Raw genomic sequence first — 14,083 nt, forward strand, 5'->3', positions numbered from 1 at the left:
TTATCCTTTAAACAATGAAATAATTATCAAAATCGGTATACAAATTGAAAATTAACGAACTAATACATCGTAGCGTGCCTTTAATTTTGTCCAGCCGCGCGCCGCAGTAGCATTTTTCGAATGCGCGTAGTTTTTAATAATTTAATATCTTCCAAACTATTGATCAGAATTACATAGTTTAAAGGCTAATGTAATCTGCATTTAATACTCTAGCCATCAAACATATTTATTTGGATAAGGATTCATATCGAATATAATATAATAGCGCCGTAAGCTTACGACGCTGTTTTTCGTGTGCAATTTAATCGAAGTTTGTTCATAATAACATGGTTTTTGTGAGACATCCATAGATGATAGATATATGCCACCTGAGACTTTTATTTAGCAAATTTAAGGATCTATAATTACTCGATACATCATTTTAATGTAGGTCATATAGTTTGACCTACGTAAGCCCAGAAAGCAAATTTGTGCTATTCATTGTAACGCGATGTAGCATTTTTCGTTTCCGCGTAATTTTATTCTTACGATATCTCCTAAACTATTAGACAGAATGATATAGTTTCAATTGCAAATATAATCTACATTTAATTCTCTTGATAATGAACATATTTATTTACATAAGGGTTAATACTGAACTTGAATAATAGCGTCGGAAATAGGGCATGAATTTAATTAATATTTCTAAAGAAAAAAATGGTTATTGTGAGAAAACTATAAAAGATAGATATATGCTATCGCGGACTTTTATTTAGCACATTTAAAGAGCTACAATTCGCCATACATCATTTTTATGTAGGTCCTATAGTTTAGCCTACGTAAGCGCTGAAAGCAAAAATGTCCCTAATTTCCGCAACAAATTTTGAAGCTATATTCAAAATCTACTAGTCTTCTAGTTATTTAAAAAAAAAAACAAAAAAATGGGACCCACCTGCAAGCACTTCCTTTCGATTAAAATAATTTTTATCAAAATCGGACCACCAGGGGCCGAGTTTCGCGGTAACACACATAAAAAAAAAAAAAAAAAAAAAAAATACAGTCGAATTGATAACCTCCTTCTTTTTGAAGTCGGCTAAAAACGTGATCTATTTTGTACGTCGTTTCCTACAAAGTATTTAAAATAGTTTTTGGATCGATCTTAAAGATCGGTTATTAATTTGAGCGGTTAATACAATAAGCTATCTAACTATATGAGTGTATGTTATATTTGCGATTATTATCTGGTGAATGACCTGATCGTCTTGATTATGTCTTAAAAAAATGTAGTCTATATCTTACTAATTATTAATATTATAAATGCGAATGTTTGGATGGATGGATGGATGTTTGTTAGACGGTATCTTCAGAACGGCTCAATGGATTTCGATTAACTTTGGTAAATTCAGTTTTTATTAATTAATTCCGCGTGGACGGAGTCGCGGGCGACAGCTAGTATAAATATAAAATTCAAAACGGCTACACAGATAATGAGAGGGAATTAAATTTCGGAGTCCGTACGCTGACTGGTCAGTGGTCATCACCGGCTCTACGCGCCTTCTACGTAACCTGATAAGATGCGCTTCAGTAGTCTTTACTGTCTTTCCCCGTTTGTTTTATTTTTGATGCAAACAAAAATATTAAAACATTTTTCTACACGAACGTACACGACGTGTGAATCAAATCAAAAGAATAAAATAAAACTAGTTACGAACGTTCTTACCTGTAAAAAATTAGTGCTAGCGATTAATCTAACTAACGGTAATCAGTTGAAACAGCTATAGAATATACTCTTTAATACTTAAAAAAATCATAAATTATAATAACTCTATTGCCCATATTTTTTAATTTAAGAATTTAAATAACACGCGCCGCTTCCTCGTAGCAAGCTTACCTTACCTAGCAATATTAAGATTAAAATGTAGAAATACAGAACTCATGAGATATGTCTGATTAACTTAAGTGCATCACAATTTTACTGTTCGCATTAAGCTTTGATTTCGGCAAACGGTTCTGTGTATCAAATCGTCAGCCGCCGTCAACCGCCGCGAGCCACCGCAAGTCGCGCGGCCTCCGCACTCCGCACTCATCAGTCTTAGTTGACGACCGCATTGGGACGCACTCTAACATTTGACGACGGGATGCGCGTACACGTTTATACGTTCGCTTTACTCATCTGCTGCGGTATTAGTACCGCTCGAGATGGTGACAACGATGAGGAACGCAGTTTTATCACAGCTGTAGAAGAAACGTTGGAGACGAGGTACGAGCAGTTTGTGTTCGGTGCGGCGCAGTGGCTGGAGAGCGTCAACGACCGGCGGCTGGGCTCCAGTGTGCTGGGCCGCCTGCTGCACTACAACGACATCAAGCCCAAGCTGGAGGGCCCCGGCCCCGAACACGGTGAGCACCTTTCCTTACAAACTGAGTATATCCACTGCAAAAATATACATAATATAGTCATAGTATATTTTACATTTAACAGCGACATCGTCCGCGAGGAATTAAAAAATCTAGTAATAAATAAAACCTATGTTACACAGTAATAATGTATCTTTCTAATGGAAAAAGCTTTTTGAAAACAGTCCTGATTTTTTTGAGTTTTTTCGATGCATACATAAGTACAAAATCCTTTCCTTTTTATAATATTTGTTTTTTATTATTAGTGTCTTCGGTCACGAGTACATCTATGTGTGTTGTATGCTGTAGGTGCTGGTGTGGAGGAGGGCCGCTCGCTGAAGAAAGCAGCGGCCGCGGGCGTGATGCCGCTGGTGTTCCACGTGGGCGCAGCTTCAACCTGGATGCTGGTAACATCACTGCTGGCCGCCAAGTCACTTGCCCTTGGACTCCTGCTACTCGTCTTCAAGATCGCCGTCAGCTCTGCCAAGGTACCGCCCTTTCCCAACACAGTTACTCTCTCGCTTACACTAACACAATTTTCCCTAAACAAAATTGTACCAACAATACTATTAATGTATTTGAGGTGTAACTTACACCAGCATTGCTTTGCTTCCATCACATTAATACGACAAACATTCAAAACAATGAAGGAAACCAAAAACATTATCTTGAGTGTAAGATTAAATAATGTTATGTATAAGAGCCAAAGTAATAAATTGATGATTTTTACTTTTTTGTGTTAAAAGCTACTTCTTAGTTTAGTTAACATGCACTAAACAAAATACACATTTACAGGTGTAAATGTTATTTTTTTGTAGGCGTACGCGGCCTATTTTCTTGTATGGTTGAAATATTGAGAGCCTCTCCTGGATAGTTGTCAATTTGCACATTGGCCCTTAATCGTAGAAGCTATCGTAATACTTCTTACAGCTGATTAAATAACTAAAAAATATTAGAAAATACAACCAACAATTTTAGAAGCGAAAGGTATTTAGACCATTCAGTGAGTACGAGATATGCTGTTATTTCTATTGATGGTCAATTTTCGAGAACACCGTGAATTTACAATGGCAACAGAAAAAGTTAAAGGTTTTGTCACAAAAAGTGTTGCAGTAATATATTTAGCGCTTTGGACGGCAAAGAGCTTTGCGAGTCGTGACTTATTATGAAAATTGAAATTTAAGATTAACATTCGTTAGCAAAAGGAAACATCTGTTATACATTGTCATACACACACAAATAATGTATTTACGACTGCATGAAATATTTTAAATGTGAGAAATATTTCGTGTTTATTAACCATCAGTATTAGTCATGGAAATTATTATTAACAAAGAAATTCTTCTGTCACCGAATTGAAATGAAGAGCTGTTGTTTTCCAACTGACAGTCTATCAAATTATTCAAACTTTCGTGAGACATTATCACTAACTTATATAGAAACGGCTAAAACACTCACGTATATATATCCGGTGTCGTCACCGACTAGTTTCGAGCCCTACGGGGGCTCTGTGAGCGACGGGCCGCGTCCGCGAAATAATACCAATCCCACTCATCCTGATGAAGAGCCCCCGTAGGGCTCGAAACTAGTCGGTGACGACACCGGATATATATACGTGAGTGTTTTAGCCGTTTCTATATAAGTTAGTGACAGTCTATCGTTGAAAGTGATGATGAAAAGGGTGAAAAGAAGAGTAGAAATGGTTAGAACTACAAATTTACGGAACTGAACCGATTTATCATATAAAAAATTTAGACATACCTATATGCGTTACTTCATGCGTTAAGAACTAACAGTTTCGTTAAAAAATATAGTAATTACACCTCTATTGAGATGTTGTAGTTTAGTGCAAAATTATGAGCGTTCAATGATCGTTACCATGCTACGAGTAAGTTCAGATAAAAACAAAAACAAAACGAGTGTTGCTATGCCTAACGTCAAATAGCTGACCCACAAGCTCAACAAAATTGGTTTTTTGTGCTGGCAACTCGCAGCACTCACGTAGCGGCTACTTATTGAAAGTAAATTGATAGAATAAATAAAAAAACATTTTTACGTCAACTTGTATGCGTTGTATTTAATTAAAACAGAGCAAGGCTCGTTTCAATTTGCTTTACGCATATCTATTAAAATAGGGCGTTGCAATTGGACCACCAACAAAGATAGACCATAAAATATATATTATAGGAAATTGTTTAATTTGGTAGTTATAAACTTACAAACGCAGTCCATTTCTGTTCATAAGTAGCAAAATAAGAATAAAGAAGAAGATAATCATCGCAATTTAAGAAATACATGAGACCGACACAAGTACTTATTTGACTCCGATATTATCCCAAACGATTTATGTAAATGTAATTATGTAATATTCGCTTTTCCGACAGGTGGCGTCGTTCTTCACGGCCATGAAGGGCAAGCAATCGGAGCACCACCACGACTGGTCCTGGTCCCCGCATCACCACCACGGTAAGTTACTGCCTTTGCTACCAAACAATTTTTTAAATTCAAATCTGAAAAAGATGCAAAAAATTTAAACGCAAAAGTAAAAAAATTGCAACAATTGTGGCCGCAATAATGACCACTATCATTTTGCATTTTCATACCACAATAAGATTCCAACGAACTTTGTACCGATCAACAATACACTAACGCTAATGTCCGCCGACATTTTAACATTCAAAATGGCGGGTGTGTGTCGTTAACGTTATGGCGGGAACTTTACGGCCAAATAAAAAAGAGTTAGTCCATCTATTCCCCTTCAAATATGACTTCTAGGTGTAATTATTTACCATTCTGTCTAATGTTAAATAATTATCATATGTACTATCAGAAACAAAAGTGTTTTTGTGATTTTTAAAATAACTTTTTTAAAATTTTTTTAAAACAATATTATAAAAAATTATTCTTTGAAATGACTAACTTAAGAAAGACAACTTGCGGCTCTAGTGCATATAGAATTAATCTCCGTAATAATTATTATTGTCTTACCCATAAAGAATAGAGGTAAATATCTAGACATTATTAAATAATGAATCGAATATGTAATTAAAATTAGATAAAGAATATCTTTAGTAAACAGCGTTTCTGACCATCGGTGAAGTCACGGCCCCACAACAACTTTCAACTGAAATCCGGAAAGTGACAACCGCAAACGCACTGGCTGTATCAAATATTGATCAGTCACCCATAGATTTCCACGAGACTTTTTAAGAATTTATCCCACTAATAGGCAATTTTGCACATCAAAAATTTCATAAGAAATGACGAAGTGTTACAAGTCGCGCCACCTGACTTCACATCCTAATTCCTTAAGTAGTTAGTGGTCATTGCACAGGCCGTAGCCCGTGTCCGCCACGTTACGGCCGACGCACAAACAAAAACACAAGTAGAAAAACATTTATATAAATGTAAAAAACCATGTGCCCAATAGAAGGTATCTACATAGTAAGTTTGTATGATAGCTTCACTTAAATGCGTGAGGTCTAGTATCGGGTAATTATTGGGCAAGTGCAGCGGCCTAAAAGACTACAGGACTACGGGCATACCGTGTATAGGTAATTCTGCTTTTGTGTTTCACGTAGTGCGTGTGATGCCTCATGGCTTTTCTCTCCGACTTTATCTATTTGTATAGTCATTTAGATTATTAATTACTTAAAAAGTAGTAACAAGTAGTTAAACGAAAGATTCCTAACTTTTCTGATAAATAAAAGAAGCTTTCGCGAGACGATATACGCTAAGAAAATGTCATTTAAAGTTTACTTTAGTGTGACAAGTGAATCTGTCTGGTTGCAGGATACGAGAGGAGTCTGTCCGCCGCCGCCGGCGCCGGTGAGAGCGCATCTATACTTTCAATAACATTTTGTTAGCGTTACGTCTGATGCAATCTTTTCTTTATCTACTTATTAGCGATACTATTAGACAAAATGTATCACACCGATGATAACGCAACTGTAGTTCTTCTGGTGTGAACGCTCGTTTGTTCCATTCTCTTATAATAAAAAAAAAAAATTGCTATGTCACGTGCCATATTGCTAATTTAATGTTACTATGTCTAAGGGATACACTGCTCTAACTTTAATTATCAATAACTTGCCCTTTGCACAAGAGGAACCGCTTGCTTGTTTCCCCTCTTGCATGAACATAAAAAGATTAAGAAGCTTTTGCCCGCGACCCCATCCGCGTGGAATTAGAAAACTTAATAAGTAGCCTATGTGTTTTTCCAGACTATGTTCTACATCTGTGCAAAATTTCATGAAGATCCGTTAAGCCGTTTCGTAGATACCTTCAAACAAACATCCAAACATTTAAAACATCTAAAGTTTCGCATTAAAGTAAGATTTCTCTTTTCTGTTGTTTTTGGTGCGATGTATGCCACGTGCAAGTACGTTTGCAGACGTAGCAGTGAGCCACAGCGGCTGGAGCTCGCACGCACTGGACTGGACCCCCGACACCGAGTACCGCACCTTGCCGCACGAGGGACACGAGGGACACGGCGGCGAGCCACTCAACGCTGACACATCGCTACTTCATACTTGATTATACGTGAACGCAATAAAGCATTAAAAACTATACGAGTGATTTTTTTATGGATGACCATGTTCCTATTCCTCTTCACATTAACCATTTGGCTTTTGAAAATACAACCTCAAACAAATACACATCTTTTACTACTCACGCACTGATTACCCTTCTTACTTTATACAGCCCTTCTTTTTATAATACTCCACATACATAAACTCTCTTGGATCGAAAAACATATGTACAGGCTTATTAGCCTGTACATATTTAACGCGGGTAACAAAATGAAGTGGCTTATTTGTAATAACAAAGTATCCTCAACAGTATCTCTGGCCAGTGGGCAGCGGTTAGTGGGCAGTGGGCAGTAGACAGTGGGCAGTAGACAGTGGGCAGCTCGCGCGGGATTAAATCAAACATGAACATTAAATTTATCAAAATATCGTTTACTGCAAAAATAAAAACGTGTAAATTTGGACGGAATTTTTAATTGACATTTGAGCAAATATATTGCATGAGAAAATATTCATATAATATTTCAACATATTATCATATATGTAAAATATAAACGTCGTTGTATATAAATATAAATATAAAAAGTTGTATCCATACATTTTGTCTTACAAACTAAAAAAATATGTAAACAATGGAATGTAAAAAATACTAAAAAAATCACAACGAGATTCAATCATGAGTAGAAACGTTAAAGCCAATGTTCCAGCCACCTCCCCCCCCACCCCCCATGTGGAGTCAGAGGTCGATGTCGGCGAGGCGGCGGAAGCAGACGCCGATGAAGATGCACAGCGTCAGCAGAATGGAGTCGCCGACGAGCGCGAGCGCGCCGCCGCCCGCTGCTGAGGACGCGCCGCGCCGCCGCCCCACCGCTCGCCGCCTCCCCGGCGACAGCTTGCGCGGCCACGACGCGAACCTCCCCTCCAGCGTCCGGCACTGCGCCTCGTGCCACTCCAGCGCGCCCCCCTCCGACGTCATCGGCAGCACGCACACCTGCAGCGAGTCCGCGCCCGCCTCCGCCAGCGCGCGCCTCAGCCCCCCCTCCACCGGCACCGTCACCGAGCGCACGTGGTAGGGCAGCGCCTCGCGGTGCAGCACCACGTTGTCTGCGCCCCGCACCACCAGCACCGCGTCCGCCACGTCCCTGGCGCTCGACACCAGCCACGACACCGACACCGCCGTCTGCGAACTGACACCCGCAGCGCTGTAGCCCGCCCGCGCTCGCCCAGGGCGGGCCAGGGCGGGCCAGGGCGGGCCAGGGCGGGGCGGCACTCACCACTGCACGTCGCGGAACACCACGTCGGGCTCGGCCCCCAGCGCGTACACCGGGTCGTCATCGGAGGGCGGGTCGGGCGGCAGGTGGGGCGGCGGGCCCGCGGCGCACCGCAGCCGCTCCTCCGGCACCTCGGCCATGGTGAGTCCCGCCAGCGCCGGGGGCTCCGCGCAGCGCAGCGCCGCGTAGCCCTCCTCGTCGGGCGGCTCTCTCCGCGGCAGCCGGGACACCAGGTGCTTCAGCGGCCGCGCCGAGCAGTCGCAAATCAGATTGTTGCCTGCGAGAAAAACCGAGTTAACATTCCTCCGTCCGATTCTCTTCATCTCCCGTTTTATATACAATGATAACGGAGGCGATCTCTCCGACCTTCGAACTGCACGTGCAGGTCGTGTTCGCGCACGCGGCGCACGAGGTCGGGGGGGAAGGCCGCCAGCGCGTTGCGGCGCACGTCCAGCCGGCGCAGCTGCGGCGCGGCCAGCAGCGCGCGCAGCGGCAGCCGCCGCAGCAGGTTGTCGCTCACCACCAGCTCGCTCAGGTTGCGCGGCAGCACCAGCTCGCCCTCCGCTGCGCGCACACATTCATTGAGCAACCGATACTTCAGGTGGAGAGGACGGTGAGCTAGAAGATGGCGAGGTACGTACAAGTCCGCGAGACGAGGTCCAGAAGCCGGTTGTGCGACAGGTCCAGGTGCTGCAGCGCCGTCAGGTTGGCCAGCACGCCTGCAACAGGACGCGACTCTTGTCACTCTGGCGGCGGGGGGTGAGTGGTGGGGGGAGGTGGGGGGAGGTGGGGGGCGGGCGCTCACCGTGGCGGATGTCGTCGATGTAGTTGTGGGCGAGGTGGAGGCGGAGCAGGGTGCGGGTGCCGTGCGCGAGGTCCGCCGTCAGCACGGGCAGCCGGTTGTTGCTGAGGTCTACGACGCGCAGCCTGTAGGGCACCCACGGGCTCGACGGGAAAGTCTTCTTGCTCAGGAAGCCGAACTGGTTGTGACTCAAGTCCACCTGCGAAGTCACAGACACGGTAAAGGCGTGGCGGAGCAGGGCGGGGCGGGGCGTAGCGGAGCAGGGCGGGGCGTGGCGGAGCGAGGCGGGGCGTGGCGGGGCGGGGCGGAGCAGGGCGGGGCGTGGCGGGGCAGAGCAAGGCGTGGCGGAGCAGGGCGAGACGTGGCGGGGCGTGGCGAGACTCACCTCCTCCAGCGAGAGGCAGTCATCGAGCAGGCCGTGCGTCTTGTTGTCGATGCGCTCGAGCTCGTTGTGGGAGAGGTCCAGCTGACTGCGAACACGTCACTGCTGCATTTGCGGCTTACAAAATTATATCTGCACATACTACGTCTACCGTTGTACATACATGTTGTATTAGAAGACTCTCCTTTACTCCCTGCCGTGCGTTGTGCGAATCCATAAATAGTAGATTAAACATGTTCCAAATAAAAAGTTAAATACTTGCATGTAGTTATTGTAAGACAGAATGAAAGAAGTAAAAGTGTGTCGCGGTACCGCAGCGCGACGAGTCCCTGCAGCGCGCCGTTGGGGAGGTGGGCGAGGCGGTTGTGGGCGAGGCGAAGGCGCAGCAGCTGCGGCAGGCCGCGGAAGGCGCCGGGGGCGACGGCCGCCAGCGCGTTGTGCGAGAGGTCCACCTCGAACGTCGTGGGCAGGTTGCCGAACGCGGACTTCGACAGCGTCGTTATGTTGTTGTACTGATACGATCATAATAAATTAACTAAACGTAGGACCGATCCGACATCACTCGACGAGTTACGCCCATCGAAACGGTGAAGGTGAGAGGTGAGAGATCACCTGGAGGTGGAGGTACTGGAGACTGGAGAGGGCGTTGAGGGCCTGCCAGGGCGGCGCCGCGAGGCCGTTGCGCGCCAGGCCCAGGCGCTGCAGCGTGAGCAGCGGCACGAAGGAGTCTCCGGCCAGCTCGCCCTCGCCCAGCCGGTTGCCCTCCAGCTCGAGCGAGAGCAGCGCGTTCATGGCGGGCCACGTCTTGCTGCGCACCTCCGTCAGGTTGTTGTAGGACAGGTTCAGCTCGCTGCAAGCAGGGCGAGGTCAGCGCGGCGAATAAGGATTGTGTAGCGGCGCGGCGGGACAAGGCGAGGCTACCTGAGGCTGATGGGTATCTGGAAGATGGTCTCGAGGCGGTTGTGGGAGAGGTCTATGATGCGGCAGGAGGCGAGACGCGCGAGGGCGCCGCGGGAGAGGTCGCGCAGGCCGTTGTGAGCCGCCTCCAGGTGCAGCAGCGTGGCCAGCGCGCCGAATGCCGCCGGCCCGATGCGCTCCAGCGCGTTGTGCGACAGGTTCAGGTACCTGCGCGGAGCACAGAACTTGTGTCACATACCTGCGCGGAGCACAGAACTTGTGTCACATACCTGCGCGGAGCACAGAACTTGTGTCACATACCTGCACGGAGCACAGAACTTGTGTCACATACCTGCACGGAGCACAGAACTTGTGTCACATACCTGCACGGAGCACAGAACTTGTGTCACATACCTGCACGGAGCACAGAACTTGTGTCACATACCTGCACGGAGCACAGAACTTGTGTCACATACCTGCACGGAGCACAGAACTTGTGTCACATACCTGCACGGAGCACAGAACTTGTGTCACATACCTGCACGGAGCACAGAACTTGTGTCACATACCTGCGCGGAGCACAGAACTTGTGTCACATACCTGCGCGGAGCACAGAACTTGTGTCACATACCTGCGCGGAGCACAGAACTTGTGTCACATACCTGCGCGGAGCACAGAACTTGTGTCACATACCTGCGCGAAGCACAGTGCACAGAGGCGAGACACAAACCTGAGGGAGAAGAGGTTCTGGAAGGCGGCGTTGCCGATGAGGGAGATGTTGTTGTACGCGAGGTCGACGGTGTGCAGCTCGTAGAGCTTGGGGAAAGCGAGCTTGGGCAGGTCTCGCAGCGCGTTGTGACTGGCGTTGAGCACGCTCAGGCCCGACATGTTGTGGATGGGGATCTGCATGAAGTCCTCGAACCGGTTGTGGGAGACGTCGAGCACGAAGGCGTAGGTGTTGAGGTCGAAGGCGCCGCGCGGGACGGCGGTCAGCCTGTTGTGACTGAGGTCGAGCGCCGTCAGGTTGTTGCAGTTCTGGAAGGCGCCCACCTCGATGTCGGCCAGCGCGTTGTGCGACACGTTCACCACGGCCTGGTACAGGTCGGTGAACGCCTGCCGCTCTATCACGCTTATCCGGTTCTCCGCCAGGTTTATTATCTGCAACGTAGCGGGCGATGCGGCTGTTAATTATCGACATGATACATATGTAAGCGAGTGACCGGCGGCCGGCGACCCACCTCTGCATATTTGACCTGCTGGAACATCTGGAAGTCGACCTTGGTGATGAAGTTGCGCGCGAGGTCGACGGTGCCGATGCGCGTCACCGCCGCGAACGTGCCGCGTCCCACCTCCGCGATCTGGTTGTCCTGCAGGTACAGCCGCCTGCGCACACGCACCCTCTACATTCTTGTGTACACATACAGCGTCCGCAGCACAGTGCGAGAAGGAGTGTACTTACCTGAGGAAGCGCATGCCGCGGAAGGCGTTGGTGTCGAGCTTGCGCAGTCGGTTGTTGTCGAGATGCACCACCTTGATGACCGTGTTGCGCGCGAACATGCCCCTGCAACGGCACGCGAACGGCTCGCTCGCATCATTACATTCGATAAAGCATATCCCGGCCTGCGGGTTGCCGTCAGTCGTCGCGTATCACCTGGGTATGTCCGCGATGAGGTTGTGGCTGGCGTTGCACCAGCCCAGCTTGGTGAGGTCGCCCATGTGGCTGCCGTCCAGTTTCGTTATATTGTTGTAACTGCAACAATGCATGTCGTACACTGACTGCGGCTACGTGGGGAGGTGGGTCATAGCGAGCGGTGCGGGCGCGTACCTGAGGTCCAGCAGCTCGAGGTCCCGCAGGCCGCGGAACTGGTTGCGCTTGAGGGCGGACAGCCGGTTGCCGTGAAGGTCCAGCGTGCGGAGCTTCTTCAGGTGCTATCAAATAAAGCAACAGTTACTCTGACAGAACATATGGCTGTTGCTGTCTATGAAATCCTTATTATTAATATAAAAAAACAAGTAAAATACAAGGCGAGTTCCCCGGCTCAGGGACTAGCATTGAGTGATTAGTTGCATCTCTTGACTCAAGGATCAAGATAAAAGAAAAGCTTCCACAAAGAAAACCTGAAAGGCCTCAGGAGGTATGTCTGCGAGGAGTCCGTTGGGCAGGTGCAGTCGCAGCAGGCTGCCCGCCGCCGCGCTGCCCACGAATATATCCTGCGCTAGGGACTGCATCAGGTGCCCATCTATTGAAAGGATCGACAGGTTTCCCAGTATCTGGATAAAAAACACAAACACTGCATATCCCTATCCCACTAGCGACTAGATCATCATTACGATCATCATAAATTAAATATACTGCACCCTAAAGGCTTCTTTAGGGAAGGTGCCTATTTGTGTGTTGCGCATATAGAGCTCCTGTAGGGTGGTATTGGCGCCCTCAAAGGCGGTCTCGTCTATACTGCGCAGCGGAGTATCCACCATGTGCAGCACCCGCACCCGGACTCGCCGCAGAAGCGCGCCGAACAGTCTGCCTGCAACCAATACATCCACAACTAATGTGCTTACTGCAACTCTTAAATAAGAATGAAAACAGCTCCAACTTTGTCCCAACTCTCAATTTTCACATCTGTCCTCAGCACAAAGGGAAACATGTAATATGGTGGTGTTTGAAAAAGACTTACGAGTCAATTACACTAACCTATTTTGCATTCTCTGAGCTCCAGCCTTTCGATAGGCAAGCCGAGGCCTGCAATGTTCCCAATACCCACGCTGAGAACCGCTAGCCCCACATTCTCGCAACGGACGTGTAGCCCTGCATCCGTTCCATTCTCACAGGAGCAAGGGTACAGCAACTGTCTTTGAGCATCTTTGGGACATGGATATGCGGGTCCCGGAGGAATGTACTCTGCACTTATAAAACAGACTGGTCCTGAGAGTAACAGGCAGAGCCACCAGCGGCTCATGCTCATGGTGGAGGTCTGACCTGCAATATTATCAGCATGCCATGGTAGAGAGAGGTGGTTGATCAGCACTTATGTTTAATTAATAATACTAATCTCGTTAAAAAAAATTGTTGACATATAGCCTTGTTCGTTATTGAAAAGATGATGGCATATGCTTTAAATTTATGTAAAAGCCACCCCAAATTATATTAGTAGTATAGTGATGTCCCCCTCATATATAATGACACTCCAAAATCTTCAAATTTATATGGAACAATCCAAGAAGGGATTAATAATACTGAACATTATAAAATTATAATATTTACTATTAATAAATAGCTTTGTCTATCGTAACATACACATTTAAGATGTAAAAGCACAATTATTATAAGATGAATGCTTAGTTAAGATTTTAGATATATAAGGAGCAAACCTCATGGAAAAGGAAGTATAAATTAACAGAAAAGTAAAAACAAGGTCAAACAAACTTGTTTAACATGTTTTAATAACGTGAATTTGAAAGAAGTTAAGCTCCAATTGTATGAAAAAACACAGTTTCGTCTCCCAATTATCATTAAATAATCCTACTTGTCACAGTTTTGCCAAAAAATGAGTAACTTAAATTAAACTCAATCGCGTAAACACTTTCACCACGATTCATCACTTTGTCACATATTTACCTGTAAATATTCATTAGTCAATCAACAACAAAAGTAAATCTTGCAACTTTCTATTGAATCATAATCGTTTTTGACTGGGAATTGGGACTGTGACTGTAATTTAAGGTACACAACCTATCCCTTAGTTACCCTCCATCTGTATCATGAAGGAAACAAAAGGAAAAAGTGAAACTAAAATAATTAAGTTAAAAACTGACATTGGCATATTTT

General features: G+C 45.9%; 2 protein-coding genes across 2 annotated transcripts; one reads left to right on the forward strand and one right to left on the reverse strand.

The window, feature by feature from the left end:
• The first annotated feature begins 2,033 nt into the window (after nucleotides 1-2,033).
• Nucleotides 2,034-6,909, forward strand: LOC106715567. Its single transcript, XM_014508881.2, has 5 exons — nucleotides 2,034-2,376; nucleotides 2,683-2,861; nucleotides 4,758-4,839; nucleotides 6,166-6,201; nucleotides 6,767-6,909. The coding sequence occupies exons 1-5, from the start codon at nucleotides 2,118-2,120 to the stop codon at nucleotides 6,907-6,909; spliced, it is 699 nt and encodes a 232-aa protein (XP_014364367.2). The 5' UTR covers nucleotides 2,034-2,117.
• A 614-nt stretch (nucleotides 6,910-7,523) lies between these two features.
• On the reverse strand, nucleotides 7,524-14,071 carry LOC106715568 (protein artichoke). The gene is made up of 18 exons (XM_045682719.1): nucleotides 13,874-14,071; nucleotides 12,950-13,234; nucleotides 12,613-12,782; nucleotides 12,373-12,525; nucleotides 12,080-12,183; nucleotides 11,906-12,004; nucleotides 11,714-11,815; nucleotides 11,493-11,637; nucleotides 10,985-11,412; nucleotides 10,279-10,482; nucleotides 9,970-10,207; nucleotides 9,670-9,869; nucleotides 9,361-9,445; nucleotides 8,979-9,174; nucleotides 8,815-8,892; nucleotides 8,540-8,737; nucleotides 8,177-8,450; nucleotides 7,524-8,089 (listed from the first exon to the last, which is right to left on the reverse strand). The coding sequence occupies exons 2-18, from the start codon at nucleotides 13,218-13,220 to the stop codon at nucleotides 7,639-7,641; spliced, it is 3,396 nt and encodes a 1,131-aa protein (XP_045538675.1). The 5' UTR covers nucleotides 13,221-13,234; nucleotides 13,874-14,071; the 3' UTR covers nucleotides 7,524-7,638.
• Between the last annotated feature and the right edge of the window lie 12 nt (nucleotides 14,072-14,083).

Source organism: Papilio machaon, chromosome 19 (assembly GCF_912999745.1).
Source record: "Papilio machaon chromosome 19, ilPapMach1.1, whole genome shotgun sequence".
Classification (NCBI taxonomy): Eukaryota; Metazoa; Arthropoda; class Insecta; order Lepidoptera; family Papilionidae; genus Papilio; species Papilio machaon.

Excerpts from the sequence above, each read along its gene's own strand:
- LOC106715567 (XM_014508881.2), top strand. The coding sequence starts at position 2,118 with ATGCGCGTACACGTTTATACGTTCGCTTTACTCATCTGCTGCGGTATT. Across the intron at positions 4,840-6,165 it reads GTCCCCGCATCACCACCACG|GATACGAGAGGAGTCTGTCC; the intron begins GTAAGTTACTGC and ends GTCTGGTTGCAG. Across the intron at positions 6,202-6,766 it reads GTCCGCCGCCGCCGGCGCCG|ACGTAGCAGTGAGCCACAGC; the intron begins GTGAGAGCGCAT and ends GTACGTTTGCAG.
- LOC106715568 (XM_045682719.1), bottom strand. The coding sequence starts at position 13,220 with ATGAGCATGAGCCGCTGGTGGCTCTGCCTGTTACTCTCAGGACCAGTC. Across the intron at positions 9,870-9,969 it reads TCCAGTACCTCCACCTCCAG|TACAACAACATAACGACGCT; the intron begins GTGATCTCTCAC and ends TGATCGTATCAG. Across the intron at positions 9,446-9,669 it reads CAGGGACTCGTCGCGCTGCG|TCAGCTGGACCTCTCCCACA; the intron begins GTACCGCGACAC and ends ACGTGTTCGCAG.